Raw genomic sequence first — 18,765 nt, forward strand, 5'->3', positions numbered from 1 at the left:
TGTGTAAAATGGAAGAAAAAGAACGTTATGCAAAAGCGAAAGCCTACCGAAGCGCGAAAGCGAGAGGGAGAATGCGCCGCAAAACCGAGTTGAAAAAGGAACCAAGCTTCTTCGGTATGTCGGTCACCGAACCGGACGGCGTAAACGGCAAAGCCACAGTGCAACTGTATGGCTTCGGTAAGGGACGTAATGTGTATGTGTGTAAACGAAACGGCACGATATGCGAAAGAAAGAAGGGGGAACCGAGCCAGAAGCCGACCCGAAAGCACACGAGCCACACGTGAAAGTCAGCATCAGGAGTGAACACACAGCGCACACTGGCGATTGCGCAATGGGACGCGTAACGCCGTACGGTAACGCCGGTATGTAACGTCGACGTCATGGTGCATCCGGTGCCCTCCATCACCCATCGGCCCCATCCGCTAGCAGCTTTACGAATGAACACAGACTTAGATCTTTGGTGAATAATGGCGGCAAAAGCCATGCGTTTGTGAAGCGGGAGTGAACTGCCTTGTTTCGTCCCGTTGCCAAATGGCGCAAAACGATGACGTGTCGCGTCGGGATAGTGGCACGGGAGTGGTATGAGAGTAACCGAGAAAGCAGCAAAAGGGTTGTGCTGCTACACGAAAGGGGGAGACTATGCTTGAGCCTACGCAAAAGCCTGTGGCCATCGGTTATTATGTAATGCAAAAATTCATTGCAAACAAAAACAAAACTGGCATTCCTTTCCCCATAAACGAACGAAAGGTAGTGAAAAGGGGATTGCAACGATGCAACCGTGTAGGCTAATTGTTAAGAATAGTTTGTGTGATTTTGGCTTGTCCAATGCATCATCCTGATGATGGCAATAATCAACATAATCATGATGAAACGCTACTTGCGACACTGACACTGACACTGACGACACTATCTTCCTCTCTTCAAACACATACAGAAAAATGTGTCTCTTCCATCGAATGACGGGAAAAGGTCAGTACCAACGTGATGGTGAAGTAAACAGGACAGCAGCAGATATTGGGAAAGAAGTGAGGAGACTTGAAGAAGAAAACAATAGTTCTCTATCACCCAAAACGACGCATCCGAATGAAAAACCGCAATGTACCACGTGAGATAAAATCCTGCTTCCTCCAGTAACCAGCGACCGTACCGTAAACGTGCCGATTGGCCAATCGTGCCCATGTTTCTGTACAACGTGCACGGATCGGAATTCATCCGAAGCTGACGGGTAAACATCCGAACAGTACAATCCGAACAATAAAATTGCACGATCTTATCGTGGAATTCGTCGCTCGTGCATGTGAATCGTTTACGAGTAGAATTTTCGCAATACAAATTTAGTACAGTACTAAATGCATTTGATGCAGCAGGATTTTGATGCATGGTGCTAGTTCCATTCATTAATTTGGTTTCGTAGCATTAAGGTGGCTTACAAGTAGCTCGCTCTGATATTAGGCACTGGAGCACAGCCATCTTTGTGTATGTTTCTGTCATTATGTAACGCACCATGTCAATTCGTTACCGGGTCTGTTTTATCATCCACCAGGCGTCTCCTTTACCGTACAATACAGCCTACCAGGCGTCTCCATTATCATCTTTGGAATAATTCCATCACAATCGACAAGGTGTCCCCATCAGTGTACTAGATGTCTTTATCACCTTCAGTGATCACCAAGCATCAATAACCACTAGAAAAAGAAGAACCATTAGGCGTCTGCATCATTCACTTCTACGCAGTTTCGGCTTTATGACGTACCAGGCGTCTCCATTAAAAGCTTTCAAGTAACGGCGAGATATATCCATCTCTTTGCTAGGAATTTGTATTACCTTTCACCAGGTATTCTATTTAAAAATAATAGGCGCCTCTATCGTCTACTACCACAAAGCAACTGTGCGTTTTCATCATCATTAACTACTATTAGGCGTCTCCAATACTCTCCAAACACCTTGTACTGAGTCCGCACAAAGTCTCTATTCGATAGATGAATATTTCTAAAGGAAGGTGGCAAACTAGATCCGTAGCTTCAGATAAAGGATTGGATCGGAAGGCTATGCGCAACTAACCGCTAATGGGATTTTATCTGAGGCACCCTACGTGGTGGATATGGGCCCGTACCGTAGAAGGGGATCTAACTGTCTAATTAATTAAATACGAGACATCTTCAGTATTGTACTTCTGGTAACTCCTACATCAAAATAACACCACGTTATTCTATCACCATACACCAGGCGTCTCCATCATCCACTGCCACTATAAGGCACCAGGCGTCTCCATTACTAAGTTTTCGAGTAAATCCAGCCAGGTGTCTGAATCAGTTAACTCCGCATTTCCTTTACCTTTTCTTGGTGTTGTGCATGTATAAAGCACCTGGTTACTCCAGCTTCCACTATTATTACGCTCTCTCTTCTTACAATCCACCATGCGTTTCCATCACAATATACCAGGCGGCTCCACCACGGAACTAAGAAAGAATTTGCGTTCCTGTATGCATTCCAGAAGTAAAAAAAAAACAAAGAAATTGCCGCATTTCACTGCAAACCTCCAGGAACTGTGGATTAGTGTTGCTATGTATCGCTCGAACGCGCCCCGCATCAATCAAAACCTACCCATAGCCTTAGGCATACGGGCGAACGAAATGTATCCAATGAGTACGGTTCTACCTATCAGCTTTCCAACATGCATGCAGCATGTTGAGCCATGCTTTGAGCTTGATCGGTAAAAAATCGTACACCGTGACCACCAAAAACCTCCCCCAACCCGAAATATCCAGATCGACTCAAGACCGGACAGTTTGTTTGCCATGGGTTTTCTTTTTAGCTTTTGGTTTTTGTTTTGCGATTACGTGGCAACTGGAGAATGCGAAAGCAAAATTTTTGCCGGAAACAGATCAGACACCGATGAAGGTGCTTTACAGTGCAAAGCATAAACACATCGGTTTGGCATTCGAATCCCCTCCCCCCCCTCTCACTCCCCCTCAAACACACACAAACACACGCGAACACACATATCGTTCTTTTGTGGAAGCATATTCAGGATGGAAACAGGGAACACCCCAAGCAGGATCTGGGCAGAGAATCTTCAGTCCGGTCTTACTTTTGTGTGCTAAAACTTTTAGCACACGAGCACTTGAGCTTGAGCTTCATATTTTGGAGCATTCTTGCGGCAAGATCCTTTTGGAAAGTATTTTCACTAGCTTTTGCTTTTGGACTGTTTGTAAACGCTTCGGGCGTTCTTACGAGAGGGTGGAGTCGATTTTTGTTTTGGGGATGATGGTTTTTGCTCTTCAGCAGTTTCGAACTACTGAAACATTCGTCTCGGAGACCGTTTTTTTTGAAGGCGAAGTATCAAACCTGGATGGGAAGTTTTTTGTTCGGGTGCACTTGAAATTCATCACAAGCCAGTGGTTGAAAGCTGATTTTTGTTTTTATAACAAAACAAATCCACCCTGGTAGCGGTGGATGGCGAACGTATAATGGGTAGCGATTGGAAGCAATTGCATTTGTTACGACTGCTGCCCAGTTGCTGCTTAGATTCAATTGAGTTTTGAGCAAACAAACGAAATCCATATTGCTTTCGTAAGGAATGAATGGGTAGAAGGAAACAGGTAAAGGGAAGGAGTACCATCGTTCCTTCCTTACTTTTAAGCTCAGCTGCGCCAGAAGTATGCAACAATAGTGCATCATCCCACCCAACCCACACCCTGGTTTGGTTTTTTTTTGTTAGCACATTCAATAAAGTTCGCAAGGGCGAACAAAACAAGACAAGACGCAAGCACCGGGCGCCTGTAAAACCAAAACGACTGTAAAATAAAAATAGTAAAGTGCAATACGCGCTGCCCGAAGCTCACGTAATGCACAAGAACATATTTTCCCAGTTTTGCCGCAATGAAACCAGCAAGAACCACTCAGAACCAAGAAAGCAACAACAAAACCATGGTAAATGAAAGTAAAAAAAAATCAGAACCCACCACTCCCCCCTTTCATTGGAATGAAGGTAAAGTGGCGAACATTCGAACATAAGAAACCAGAAAGCAAAATGCCATGCACAGATTCCCAAGGTGTTTGAGTAAAGATTCCACTGACTGGGTGCGGGAATGTATGGTGTCCAACAGTCCCATCCGGCAACACCGTACAGCGTGCAGGGTAGAGGCGCGGGCGAATTGAGCATCCATTTTTTTTGTGTTTCCAAACGCTTGCACAGCGGCGGCAAAGTGGGTTGAAATGTGTGCAGTTTCTGCACTCGGTACCTCCATCCCCCGTATCCCGTGGGCACGGCGCCAATTACGCCCCAACGCTGCAGAACTGCTATGAAGTGGGAAATCTTTATTCTTTCTGGGCAAGCAGTTTCTTTTTTAAACAAAATGAAGCAATACGCTCGATCGCCGGATACCAGCACCCTGTGTAATGCCAGTTGGAAAGGAGTCTTGGTTTGAGGAGGGGAGAGGGGGAGGGGGATAGGAGGGAAGTAGTCCGCCGGGTAAATGGTTTGCTTGTTTCTTGATGAATGTTTAAGATCGGTAGGCACAAAACCCTTTAAGTCCCACGCCAAGATGTGATGATGTGGGTTTTATTTGGCCACGATATTGTTCCCCCTTCTCCACCCAACCTAACTTCACAGGTATTGGAAAAAACCATATGGAACATTTAAAAAGGTAATTGTGCAATGCGAATTGCATCAATTTAGGCGGCTTTTGCCCAATGGGATGAATGCCAATGAAACCAACAAATGTCTGCAATATGTATGATGAAGCGCCTAAATTTATGCAGTTAGCATCTTTATTAGAAGGTGTTTTGTAGTTTGTTGTTTTCAGCAAACCTGTTATTGGAAGGTTTTTCGTTAGTATGTTTTATTTTTTATTTACCTACTGTTGCTTGATTGACGAAAAAAGGAACATCAATCGCTTACGAACCAGGTAGGGAAGGGAAGGGTGAGTTGGGGGGATGGAGGGGTAGAGGATGACAGGCACTGCAGGCAGTATGACAGTTATTCAAAACAGTTTCGACAGCAGTAGTAGACAAACACGACCCATGCAAACGCTAACGAATCACATTTATCCGCTTCAGTGAGATCAAGCGGCGAAGTGACGGTACGTTGTGCCTGCTGCCAACATTGCCTGTTCACTGATTAAGCAAACTGCTGTGAAATGTAGCACCCTTTCACCTTAATGCACCTTGATCTCCCCCTTCATCGCTTTCCTCACATCACCAAATAGGAAACAATTGGTGGTGGGGGGAAGGGTTGCAGGGATCGGGTGGGACAAGCCGTTGCAGTAGGGAAGCGTATAGGGAATTAAGAATAAGCTAAACAAATATTTCTTCAACCCTACCCTTCAAACCAGCTTTGTAGCGGCGTTCTACCACTGCTCTGTCATGCGAAATTGCTGTTCGTAGATGGCAGGATCTGTGCCAGTACTTGGATTTGTGCTCGGCAGAGCGGCAAATCACGTACCAGCAATCCAGTACACACCCTCGTATCCCCCCTTTTCGTTGGCACCCAGCATGTTTTATGCTGTAGCCAGCCTGCACGTCTGCTCCCGAAACCGTGCTATTCCTAAACTATTGTTTCCGATAATCTTTCAACGAACTGGGGAGAGAGAGAGAGAGAAAGAGTGACAAAGAGAGAGAGAGAATGAGGCGTACTCTTCCAAGGACGTACAGTTGCTTCCAATCGATCAACGTACCGAACCCTATGGTAGGGTAACATCTGCAGCTGCATTATCTGCATCTATAACCGGCACTAGTGGCCGGAAGTGAAGCACTGTTTGCCTATTTGATTGTTGGCAACTTCAGCACCTTGGGCAGGATTGTTTCGGATTTTTGATGGTTTTTGTTTTTGTTGTCTGTTTCTTTTTATTTATAATGAGCCTCGATATAACTGCATTGCATTCCTGTTTGCATTGCTGCCGGATTGGAGCAATCGGATGCTACTGCACGAGCAGAACACCTAATTAGGTTTCCAGTACTTAAATCGATACTTTTATTCTCGCGTGGTTGAATTTCAAAATTTTGTTTTTTTTTTCATTACTAAATCCGATATACTCATACTATCTACAACCAATAGGAAAAGATCTCATATCACGATCAATGATAAAATGCGAAAAGAGAACAACTAAACGATGTACTAGAATGGCTGCTAGAGGATTAAAGTAAATGATACTTCCTCCGTGGACGTTATTTTGGTATCGACGAATCGCTTCTGGAGATTTTTAGAGGTCGTTTGAGGCAAAATCGATGATAATTAATATGATTCTATCTTTGTTCTTTGTATGATTCTTTTATGTTATTTCGAATGATGAAACTTTCTTAGGATTTTGCCGAAGATGCGTTTGGGGAATGGCCGTTTTTCCCGTGGTATGACGGTATGGATCGAAGTCACAAATCTGCTAGTAGTAAGCGATCGATAATGGGTATGAAACCGATGATCAACTTAATGGTAGTTATTATTCCCTCGTCTTAGGATGCGTTCTTGTTATTTCGAATGATGAAATTAACTTAATAATTTAAAAATGGAAAACCGTTAGGCTCAATTCAACAATAAGCATGAAATAAAAAAGGTACATGAGCTTTTTTTTCGGCCGAAACAGCTTTTTTTGTTTGATAATTATCACCTTTAACATTTTCCTATAAGTCTTACAATCTTTAAAAGAAAAAAAAAACAAACAATCAAACGGGAACTGTACTCGAATATTTCTTCTGCAAATTATTCAAACCATTTGCCAAAGCAAACTATCCCAAATTCTATCGCCCAAGCGCGTAAATTGTGCCGTTTGAACATCCACCAAAATCAGACCCCGTTCGCCCGCGTAAAAAAAACCACATACAACCACCACCCGCACCCACACCGATTGCCTACGGGAGGGGGTGAAAGATCTGGTCTGCGAACGCGGGTGGCAAACGCGATACACCGATGCGCAACCGATTCGGGTGCCATGAGATTTTGGCAAAGGTACAACCGATTTCCGTACACCGTCCGGTATGATGTGTGTGTGCCTGTGAGGCTGTGATGTGAAAGGTAAAATGGTAGTGGTCGCGGCAGGTGGAAAGGAGCCGTACCGTACATTAGTCCTTGATGACCTTCCGGAGCGTGTTAATTACGCGGTACCGGCGAATTAAATTCTTCAACACGTATAGATATTTCCATATGCATACGATACGATCACACACCACTTAGTTTGATCCTGTCGCTCGAAAATGTATGAAGAGAATGCAAAGGGAAGACACAACGTACAGCGAGCAGCAAAGTTATACGAACGATTTCGAGGAATGGTTAAATAAGTTTCTGTTTTTAGAAAAGTAAACGAAACTGAAATCGACCATAATCAGCCAAGATATCTGTACTGCATTTATGAAATGTATAAAAAAAATCTCTACAAACAGATTCCTGCTTCCTCAAATTTTGAAACTGAATTTAAAATAATTTTTAATTTTCTAACAATAACTTGAAACAATTAAATCCATTAGAAAGGAATGGTTAATAAAGGGAGGAAGTTGATTAAAAAGGTAAAAGGGAGAAAATCATTGATCAGTGAACCTAGTTTCCTATTTTGTGTACATAATTTCATAAATATCCGTCATAATGATAAGCTTGATATTATCAGGCTCATAATAGAAGATCGTGTTTGGTAGATAGATTTGGTCCCACCGAAGATAAACAAACGCATCGCAGTGTCCGTTGTACCGTGCATTACCGCTGTGCACATAACTTTGTGCAATCGAAAAATGCAGGATCATATAAAACCCGAAGGATGCTTTTGTACATCTTCCGAATCAACTCTGGTGCGTCCCTTTCACACGCACACTGGCCGCTTTGCACTGCCTCCTCTGATTTTCCTCCTCTTTTCTTTTTGCTCATTTTTATTTTTCCCTCACCAGACGCTCTCTTTTCGAGCGTCTCGATAAAGCATCACACGGTAACCGGTAGCGCACTAGATTATGCATTGTTTAATTAAAATTGCCAGCCTGACAAGTGCCGTATGCAGTGATGTCCTTGCAATATTTGCTTCCAAAAACACACACACACACACGTATGCAGATGTGAATTGGCTGAGTGTCGGTGCATTGTGTGCGCGTGCACGTATGGCCAGAATATAAATGATATTCCAACATTTACCGAACGATTTGGACTTCGTTCAGTGGATCTACTGCCAACCGGCGGTATTTCTGGTGGGTTTTATGCACATGTTCTGGTCCCAGGCACAATGGGAAAGGTTGCGGAAGGTACGCGCATCCGGTACGGGTGTAGTTCTGGCAAAATCGTTCGTCTCGGCACGGGAAAGCTCAAATATGATTAATGCAATGAATGTTCATGAATAATTGCTCACCATTTCTGTTCGCTGCCCGTCTCGTGCTGGTGTGTAAGTGGGTGACGCTGGGTAAACAAATATATTAGCCTCCGGTTTTTAGCCGACAAATAGCCGTCGACTGAAGAAGCACGGCCAAATGTGTCCAAAAGGAAGAATGTAGTACAGCAGTGCAAGCGAAAGGCACCGCATAAGGATGTGTGTTGCATCAAAATAGCTTTCGAAACATTTTGACAGCTATGTGTATGTAATTTATTTGGCAATAAAGTATGCTAGGAATTCAATTTATAGCTTCCATTCGCTTGCGGTACCCATCGAAGTGAAAGCTAAGCTGTTTCAAAATGTCTGCCTGCTAAGTGAACGGGGTTTGGAACTTTCATTCAAAGTTTGCGACTTCAATGCCCGACGTACGGGGCGACACGAATGGGTTTTTTTGTTATTACCTAACGCTCTGTAACGCTTGGTAACGTAACCTAATCAAAATCTATCAATACCCAGTCGACAAGGTTGATTATACTATGCTGAGGTTCATTTCGTACTAGGAGCCAGTAGGTTACGAGCTGACTTCTTGGTGAAGCATGAGTTTTACACCTTTAATAAACATTGTACTTTCGTTAAGTGCTACCACAGCTCCGAACCAACGGTTCCGGAACCGACTCCGAAACCGCCTCCGGAACTGTAACTTAATCCGAAGCTGGATTCCAACTAACAGCTTTGTGGGCCCTATTAGACTAAACAGCATGCTTTCTCGCTCTGCCTAACTAAGAATTAAACCTGCCAAAGCGAGAAAGCAATTCGGCTTTGGAACCGGTTCCGGGTCCGTGGGTTTGGACCCGGCTCCGCGCTAAAATCGGAGCCGGTTCCGGAGTCGTGGATGCACTCCGGAGCGCCCATCACTAGTGCCACGAACCATAGCTTATACATATAGCCTACGTCATAAATTCATCATGTATCATGTATCATGTAAAGTACACATATCAAATCTGTTGAAATAAATTTTGAATGCTGAGTTTAACGACTTGTATTTAATGTTTTAATAGGTGTTGATTGAGATTTTTCGACATATAGTACAATCATGTAAGCGTAATGGACCAAAGAAATAATATATTATTTTTTCTAAAATTGGTTCAGCCTAAATGTATGCAACTAGCATGTCATAGTAGACTAATGTCAATCACTCAGCCAAAATTCTTAAATATCTTGCAAAATTCTTCCAACAATTCGTTGCTCCCAGTTGATTTGCTCTGTGTTAGCTGTAATATTTTTCGTGAAAATTAATTTAACTTGTTAAAACTTATTGAACAGTTTTGTTATGTTGTCTCGTCCACTGGGTGAGCAACAATCGTATGAACTTACGCGATGAACCTACCGAACACTATTAGTACCAATCGTACCGGTGTACTAAAATGCTTGATAAAACACACCACTTCGGTGGATTAGATTGCTTCGGGTCCGAACATTTGCACTGCAGATTGTTCATCGTTCGGGTTTCACCTCAAAACAGTCAGCGGAAGCGCGACAAACGCTGGAAGCTCGCGTCAGATGCTGTTTCTGCATTTCTGCAGCACACAGAAATGAACTTCTCCTGCAGATAGCTTATAGGGTAGGGTATGATTCGTTGCATGTATAAATAATATGTGTCAACGGGGTGAACATAACCTAACCGTTCCGGTACCATATACCGTAGACCAGAGCCGTTCATTCTTGCGTACTGAATCGATTCATTCATTGATTGTAGTTCGTGCATCTGCCCAGTGCCAGTGTTTAAACTTTCTTCGCTTTTTTTTTGGTCGCTGCATCCGAATGCAATCGTGCGTTCGAAGGCGAACTCGGCAAATGGGACGGGGTTGCAAGGTTATGCATAGTTTTACTGGTTTATTCATTGTTTGCTTTTGCTACTGCTTTTCGCCTGATGCTTATTCTAGATCTCCCGATCGGTATCGGTGCCGGAGAGTTGAATTGCATTTCGACACTGATTGAATTTTTGCTGCACCTCATACCGTTGCTTGTTTTATTCTTCTTCTGAATGGCTGAATGGTTTAGTGGCTCGTTGACATAGCGCGTGAAATATGACAAATGTTGTGCAAAATGAGTTTTTTTCTTTGTTTTTTTTTTTGGTTTCACATGTACTTATTTCTTAGCAAAATGGCCTTTATGATAAAAATAAATTCATTTTTTAACAATGAACAATTAAGCAATTAAACGAGATATAATAATTTCGCGAATACAAAACAAGCTAAAAATTCATTAGCAGCTTTACGATAAATATTAAACTACACCGGTTGTCATTCCTGTTAGTATTCACCTCATTTCATTATAATCTACAGCACAACAACAAAAAAATACAAACACTCATTCGCTAACACTAAACATCGGTACAGATTGTACGCGGCGCTTGTAGTACTATTACGGTAGGTTCACTTTCGCTCACGAAAGGTAAAGATCGTGTCCATTAGGAAGATCACTCCATTGATTACCGCTATGGAACCTTTGGTGATGGCAAGATCACGGGTACGGGTGCGAAATGCATGTTCCCACGCCTCGATAATAAATACGCCGGACGTTAGAAAGCAACCACATCCCAGCAGGCTGTAGAAAATGCTTAACCGACGATTAAGATGAGCCTTCATCAGGTAGCCTGAAACGGAGTAGAGAGGTATGCGGTTAAATCTCCACGTCCACACCCTCTGTATGCTGTATGCGGGTACTGTTTACCTGCCATTACGGTGAACAGAATGACGATAAACCCGCAGAACGTTCCTGTGGCAAGAAATCCCGTCACGAGATCACCATCGTTGAAACTGTAGTAGTGTAGCGTAGTGCAGGTAACTGCCAACGACTGCATGAAGGTTGATTTGCATGCAGAATTTGGGTAGAATTGAAGAGAAATGAAACGTTTCAATTGAAATGTGGTTTGATTGAGGAAGATACTTTTGAATATTTCTTTCTTTGTTGAACCAAAAACAAACAATTCTCACGGGAACACAGATCACTGAACGCAACATTACCAGCTCGAGAAATTTGATGATGGATAATGGTGGTCGATACTCTCTGGGCGCGAATGGTTGCATCGCTGGTGGTATCACATTCTGGTGTAACCTCGGCGGAGGTACTACGGCAGTTTCCGACATTCGATTCACACTTTCACGCAATTAAGAAAAGCAAACCAAACACAACACCCACACAGAAATTCGCTGGGATTTTCGCACAAAGTTGTACCGAATTGTTAGCCAAACATCAAGCTACGTATAAGCACAGATAAAGGAACTGTTGCCTTCTAGATCGCACACCAAACCAAACTAAAACAGAATATTCGTGCACACGAGACTGTTTCATCCGATCCAGTGAGGGATTCACATCCCAGATCTAGCTCAACAACATGTTGGGTAACGTATCGTCTCCTCCGCACTTAGATATCTGGTGGTTTCGACGTACGATTAAGTCTGGCGAAACTGCAGAAGTTAGTGGCAGCAGTGAGTTGGTTAATTGATAGCAAAAAAACAAACTCTCTAATATGTGGCCACGTGGCCACATTTCCACCGGAGTGTTGAAGTGCTTCCGAGCTGTGTGGAGCTAATTTTGGATAGTTAAGAACGAGAAACCCATCACCAGTATGGATTGTACATGGGACCGAACGGATCACTCGGACGACGTAACGTTTCAAGATCACTTCTCATCGAAACCGTTCCTATTTCTTCCCTTTCTCCTAAGGTTGCTATCTCAAGTGCTGTCATGATGATGCCGTTCCAATTCTTACCACATACACGAATCTCTTTATCTATTCCAAATAACTGAGTTATTTATTTCACTGCCTTTTTCCTGAGGACGCTAACGAAATCGTGCGAAATCTGTTTTCTTCCTTTCCTCGATTACGGACTATCCGCATAAGTTGTGCCAGCAGTGGAAACGTCAGTCATTTTTAATTAAAAAAATGAAATAAAACAAAACAAAGGCTGATGGGTTTTTGCTTAGCGCGTGTGATCACTAAAACCGAAAATCGAATATCGATAGCAACTCGTTATCCAGAACGACCTATTTTAATTTCTCATTGTTTATCTCATTTCTCGGTATTTTATTGCATTGCATGCTAAAAATACTAAAAAAATATTCTAGACAGAAAACTCTTTAAAAGAATAAGCATTGTAATAATTTCCGACCTACTTCTAACTATCAAATATTAACACACTCAAAAAAATATGGCGCTCTCTTTGTTTTCCCCTTTTTTAGTTCCATTCGTTCAAAATGGCGAAACTTTCAGCGAAAAAGCTTCGACCAAGATGGTTAGAAAGCGCTCAAAAGCTTTACCTGGATTATTCAACAAGAGATGGCGCTGGTAGTGACATTTTGTTTTTGATTTATTTATAAAGCTGGAAACGTGCTGCTGAAATAAGTATAATTTTGGTGTTTTTTTTCTAGTTAGGAGAGTGTTTTTTTTCAAAATTGCATTTATTTTACTTTTTTTTGTGAAATTTAAAATGTATTTAAAAAAAGCAATAGATTGAAATTAAATTTTTGTATAATTAAAGAGTGTACATTAAGATAAAATGGAGGTTAGGATGGGATTTGATACCCGACACCGTTTATCACATAAACCACCGTTTCAATTCTGTTTTATATCTTTACATTAAATTTTCGTTGTAACTTCATTTCATTGATCGTGTAACTGTTTGTGAATGTTGAATTTGTGTAACTGAATATCGCTACCATGTGAAAATGATTCGATACACGGGGCGTTTACTGCACGGAGCTGTTATGTTCCAAAAACCTTCAACAACAACAAAAAAATAAACAAACTGAAATAGTTTCGCCTTCTTGGGCGCTTGCACGCGATCCCTTTCCTTGATCACCTTGGTTTGGCCGAGGATCACGACAAACATTTGATCATGCGTCCCACCATTAAGCAATCGAAGCGATGCCGTCATCGTTGTATTTCGCGTTCTAGCCGTGAGTCTACACCTTCAGGTAATTGATGAGCTCATCTCAGATTTACACGCAGCAGAAAAGTGATGTTTTGTTCTTTTAAACCATTTCGAACCAAATCTTTTTGAGAGTTTGTAAGCATTAATGCAACGCTGTGCCGTTGCCATGCGACGGAAAAATGCTCTCCACCGAACGGTGGAAGAAACAAAACAGGCTAACCATCTTCCAGACGGTTTTCGTGAGTGTGTCTTTATCCGAAGCAGTGGGCTGACTTTGAGATTTGTTTCTTTGCTTCTCTGTTTCCTGCTGAGCAAATGTATGATGCACACTGAAAAGAACGCAACGTAAACGACCAAGAAATTCGAACACTGTGTAGAGCGCTGGTACTCCTCCTCCTCCTCCCAGCAGAACTTCTCTGCTCCCACACCATTCATCCATCTGCATCATTTCTGTTGATGATACACCCTACAGTAGCGCGAATGCCGAGACGCACGCTGCTCTTCCACATGCTGCACGATGACATCATCCCAGTACGATTTGCCGGTGCCTTTGCGTCTTCTGCACCGTGTCTCCTGCACACAGGCACGGCATACATCGCTGGCTAGACGATAGATGTACCGGGTACCGGGGCCCAGTTGTATTCGAGTCGTTCAAGCAACCGGTCGCTGTCCATTGCGTGTGTCCGAAGTGTTTGTGTGCGGGTTTTATGTTATTATAAAGACACCACCGTGCTCAACCATCACCCAGTGCCCCCGGTGCCCAGTCAGCCGTCAACCAAAAGCAGCAACAATATAAGAAAAGAAAAAAAACCATGGCCGTTAGTCGATTGTCCATTGTGAAGTTCCTGGAGCTGGTAAGTGTTGGACCGAAGCCAGATGGTTTCGGCGCGACTATGGCAGTTGCTTTGTAGTACCAAACGGCTACTACTAGTGTGATCAACTGCATTTAATGTCTTATTGAAACGCATTAACCATCCCACCGTGAGGTGGAGTGCATGAGATGAGATAAACCAAAAACTTTTCCATTACAATATTGGGAACCCAATAGCTAACAAGTGTGGTTTTATTTTAGGACTCGAAAAAAAAAACAAAAGAAATCTGGAAACCCAGATAATGTTTTTTCTTGAACGTGTATTTTCATTTTGCGCCCTAAGTTACAACCCTAGCTATACAACATCTTACGCTCCAAAGCCATGCTTCGGAGGGGTGTATTTTCTTCTTTCGTTTACGTTCTTCATTGAAATTCATTTTACCCCACCACCCCAAATTGCGTTCGATTTCTAGATTCTATTTCCCGTACGTTCTGCTATGGTCAACACATTTATTTGTGGCCTTTGTTTACACATTTACACACTGGGAAACAGTTTTTTCACTTTGTTTGTTGCTAGTGAATGGAGATAAAATTTGCCTCGGGGGAAAATGGGGTAAAGCTGCGGGGGGGAGCTAGAACCCTCCTCACCCCACCCTCTATATTTGCCAATAAACGTATTATGTAGAGAGTCCGGAAACGCATCAAATTACGGTGCCATCCATGGACAAATAAACAAATGGAAAAATATTTAAAAAAAAAAAAGAAAACCAAAGAGGTGGAGAGAATATTAAAAAGTAATTAGACAGATCCGGAAACCGCAAAAAACCGCAACCGGACCTATGGGGACGGTTTTGGGTTTTAGGTAAGGAAAACCCTCCAATAAAAAAAACGCCATTCCACCGGATACAATCGAATAGTAAAAACCGTTTGTAAACGCTCTAGGCACCCGCAACCAATGGGTGTATGTCACGGCTTTGCGAATGATTTAATGATCGATGACATCACCGCGGATGCGCGTTTGTGCGGATCGTGCTTAAAATACTCTACCAGCTCTAGTACTAGTCAACGCCACAAAGAGAATGAGAGGATTGTAAAATCACACGGCGCCAAATTTTGTGCGCGCCTTCAACCATTCGGGTGCGTGTAATATATACGCATCCACGCGTGTGCCTTTGTTACGGATATTTGCTATGCTAAAACAATGATTAAAATAATGATGGGGGAAGGGTAAACATTTCGGACCGGTTCGGTTTCAAGTTTACATCAACATTTGAAGGTTTTTGGGGGCATCCCATTTTTCTCTCCATTGCCGTGAACAACATTCCAAAACCGTACCATGTGTTTGTGGTATAGAACCAAAAAAGGGAGAAGAAAAAAACAAACCCTCCGAACAAGGGTTAGTCATGAGCAAAAAAAAGGGCGGTTTGAACGCATTCCGCAAATCTTACTGCGCATCTGACGGACAAGTATCAGGCGCATACACTGCAACCTGTTCAACTTGACCTAGTTCGTGGGGGTACACCATGTGAGAATGTTTTATCGCGATGAAACTGTTTTTTTTTTTGCTTTTGCTTTTATTGCTTGATGCTAAACCACTTGTTTCTTATGGTAAATTTGCAAACAAAACATAATATCGTTGCATCCAATGAAGCATGGTGTTGGGCATGTATGCGGGGTAAACGAGACGCTATCGTCGTATTAATCATCGCAAGAGAGCATGTTTATAGAAATTTCTTAACGCGTGTGTTTGAGTGGTAATGGTAACGAACTCATTGTTGAAGGTGAAAGGAAATGTTCAGACGTTTGTGGTTGAATGCATTCCTCTTTTGGGGGTACGTTCGTCGCTTATGTCCAAAATTCAATTATTACCCCTAGCGCTAACTGACAAGCGCTTAAAATAGTTTTGCCTTTTGTTTGTAGTAACGTTGTAAACAATTTTTAACAGCTGGATTATATGTTTATGTTTTCGGATGTTGATGACAACCGTTACCGTGTGGCGATTGACGGTGGGACGTTCTCGACAACGAACGGATCACACAATTCCTCCTGTTATCTGCAGAACGCTGTTAAGAGGTCAAATTAACTAATCTTAGCTGATAACCTGGGGGCGACCCGGGTGGTGTATTTGATAAACGGTGCCGGTCCACACGGCAGGACCGGGTTCAAATCCCATCCGGACCGTCTCCCCGTAGCAAGGACTGGCTATCCAGCTACGTGGTAAAAATAAGTCTAGTAAGCCAGAAATGGCCGGCGTGACCTGTAAGGTCGTTAAAGCCAAGAAGAGAGAGAGAGAGAGAGAGAGAGAGAGAGAGAGAGAGAGAGAGCTGATAACCATGATCTCCTTGTGTTCAGGCGCCATAAAATCGTCATCTTTTCACAAATAACATACTCCTAGTAAAATTACTCATACTTTCTCCCTCTTCCGTTACAGGCACTCGCCATCACCTGTGTGATTCTTCACTACAAAAGTCTCGGCGAGCGGGATGACATCACGAAGCTGCTGTCGGCCGGTACCTTCGTCGGGTATAGTGTGATCCTAATCGCACTGTTTGCTGGTATGTTATGCCCTTCCTTTAGCAGCGTTACGCTGTTACGTCGTTACACCCCACACACCCCCGTAACGCTTCTCGTACGCTTCTCACCGTAGGCTACATGCTGAGCAATCCGATCAATAAGAAGCTGGACCTGTTCTTCAGCCTGATCGGTTGCGCCATGTTTATTGCGTCCGGTGTACTGATCCTGAAGGAGTGGGAAAATGCCTGGAGTACCGACACGAAAAAGATCGCCATCTCGAAGGGTTCGCTGGCCGTTACTAACGGTGTACTGTTCTTCTTCGACGCCATCTTTACACTGCGCGACTAAGCGTGCAATCACCATATTGAAGCCTTCTAATGTGCTATGATGTTTATGTTTTTGTTTTGTTTTATTTTTGTTTCACATTTTTGCATAATTTCATCATTAATTTAACATGCTAAACGTACTCAATCGTCGTCCATCCATGATATGGAAGCATTCAGCCATATTTACATCAACTACGCTCCTTGCTCAGCGGTGTAAACAAAAACAGCAAAACGACCGAATTGCGATAAGATTTTTTTTAAAAACAAACACTCTTGTTAGCAGCATGTTAGCGATCGAGTAGAAAGCTACAAACAAACTTCAAACAGTCCAAAGAAAAAGCGTACGTTACATAGCTTCCTCACTAGATGACGTTAGAGCATGGAATAACCGTGTGTAATGCTCTGTGGAGCTTTCTATGCAACCGCAAACGATTTGCAGATTGTAAACAAGGCTGCCTTACCAAATCCGGAAACACTTTATAAGATTTTGTTTTTTTTGCTGAAAATTATTTCTCACAACAGGTTTACTCCTCAAACGCTAATTGTCGTAAAAAAAACTGAACCAACGATGAAAGATGAATCTCACATTGCATATAATGAATGAATGTTTTTGCTAGAAAGCTTCTGCTATCTCTTACTCATATTGGTAGGTAACGAACGGTACTCGAATCGCAACACACGATGCAACGATTATACGCATTACCTCTAAGATATGATATTATATCTATACCGTTTCGAGTATGTACTCTTTTGATATATGTGTATACAAATAAAACTAAATGTACAAAACCCCTTTTTGTAGCATTAAATCCAAACCGAAATGCAGCAATAATATCAATGCTTGAATAGCTTGGCTGAGCTATTCATTTTTCCTCAATGGCTGGCAACGATTTTCTATTTTCAGCGGGTTGCTAACACCCGATAGCTACTCGTCATTAGTTCCGAGGTGTGTTTTTCCATTGTGAGAAGTTTTCCATTGCTCATTATAAAGTTGCATTTTCTGCAACCTACAGGCTACTGGATAGCAATTTCAGACTACTGGATACGGGTAAAACTGAAATGCAATCAACTACTATCTCCGGCCATGAAAGAACAATGGACGAATGCAAATTTACATTCGAGGTAAAATTTGCTTAGCAACTACTCAATAAACGAACGAATCCTCGAACATGCCTTTAGGGGAACAAAGCAGGAAAAGAATGGAGAGATTGATTCGCGCAATAAGAATAATAAAAATAATTTTTAATACTTTGCAAAAATATTCGCCATACAATTTTAACTGTTTTAACATAGTATTTTAAATGTCACCTTTCGTGCGCCTAAATATTCTTTTCAAATGCATTACAAACAAATAATTCTCATTTGTGTGCTCATTTGCATACCTTTCGGGCGTTTTTATTTTGTGTGTGTTTTTTGTGTGTGTGGCACGTTTGATGGAAAATGGTTGCAATATGCATATTTTATTCATACACTCAACTCGTGGCTGGACACGCACACACACACAGACACACTTTCATTAGGAATAGAAAGGTATATTGGAGCGGTAAAAGTTAGGAATTACAGAGGGTGGAACTTATTCCTTTGTTTAGTAATTAGTTGGGCAAAATATTTCTTCTCTTTTTTCTTGCATCCGATATACATACATATACCACTACACGCTATCGTGTGATTGTAAATGGAGTTAGGGACGGTTTTCCTCTATTTTCCCACCCAACTTCCCCAACCAGCCCACGTGTCCTCCCGTTATGCCAGCATCCCTGTCGACAGGGTACCGGTTTGTGGTGGAAAAACCGGTACCCGGGACCTAACCATTTTGCGGATCGAGTTTTACTTTCTCTCTCCGGATTTTTCCGAACGCGACACACCCAAAAAAGGGTTGGCCAACGTCCTTTACCTTT

At 42.4% G+C, this 18,765-nt stretch overlaps 2 protein-coding genes across 2 annotated transcripts; one reads left to right on the forward strand and one right to left on the reverse strand.

The window, feature by feature from the left end:
- Positions 1-9,017: 9,017 nt before the first annotated feature.
- On the reverse strand, positions 9,018-12,292 carry LOC125763905 (uncharacterized). Its single transcript, XM_049427612.1, has 3 exons — positions 11,306-12,292; positions 11,013-11,136; positions 9,018-10,935 (listed from the first exon to the last, which is right to left on the reverse strand). Exons 1-3 carry the CDS (start codon positions 11,426-11,428, stop codon positions 10,715-10,717), a joined length of 468 nt encoding a protein of 155 aa, XP_049283569.1. The 5' UTR covers positions 11,429-12,292; the 3' UTR covers positions 9,018-10,714.
- Positions 12,293-13,817: 1,525 nt separating this feature from the next.
- Positions 13,818-17,656, forward strand: LOC125772082 (uncharacterized). Its single transcript, XM_049443438.1, has 3 exons — positions 13,818-14,070; positions 16,459-16,582; positions 16,675-17,656. The coding sequence occupies exons 1-3, from the start codon at positions 14,029-14,031 to the stop codon at positions 16,887-16,889; spliced, it is 381 nt and encodes a 126-aa protein (XP_049299395.1). The 5' UTR covers positions 13,818-14,028; the 3' UTR covers positions 16,890-17,656.
- Positions 17,657-18,765: the final 1,109 nt, after the last annotated feature.

Source organism: Anopheles funestus, chromosome X (assembly GCF_943734845.2).
Source record: "Anopheles funestus chromosome X, idAnoFuneDA-416_04, whole genome shotgun sequence".
Classification (NCBI taxonomy): domain Eukaryota; kingdom Metazoa; phylum Arthropoda; class Insecta; order Diptera; family Culicidae; genus Anopheles; species Anopheles funestus.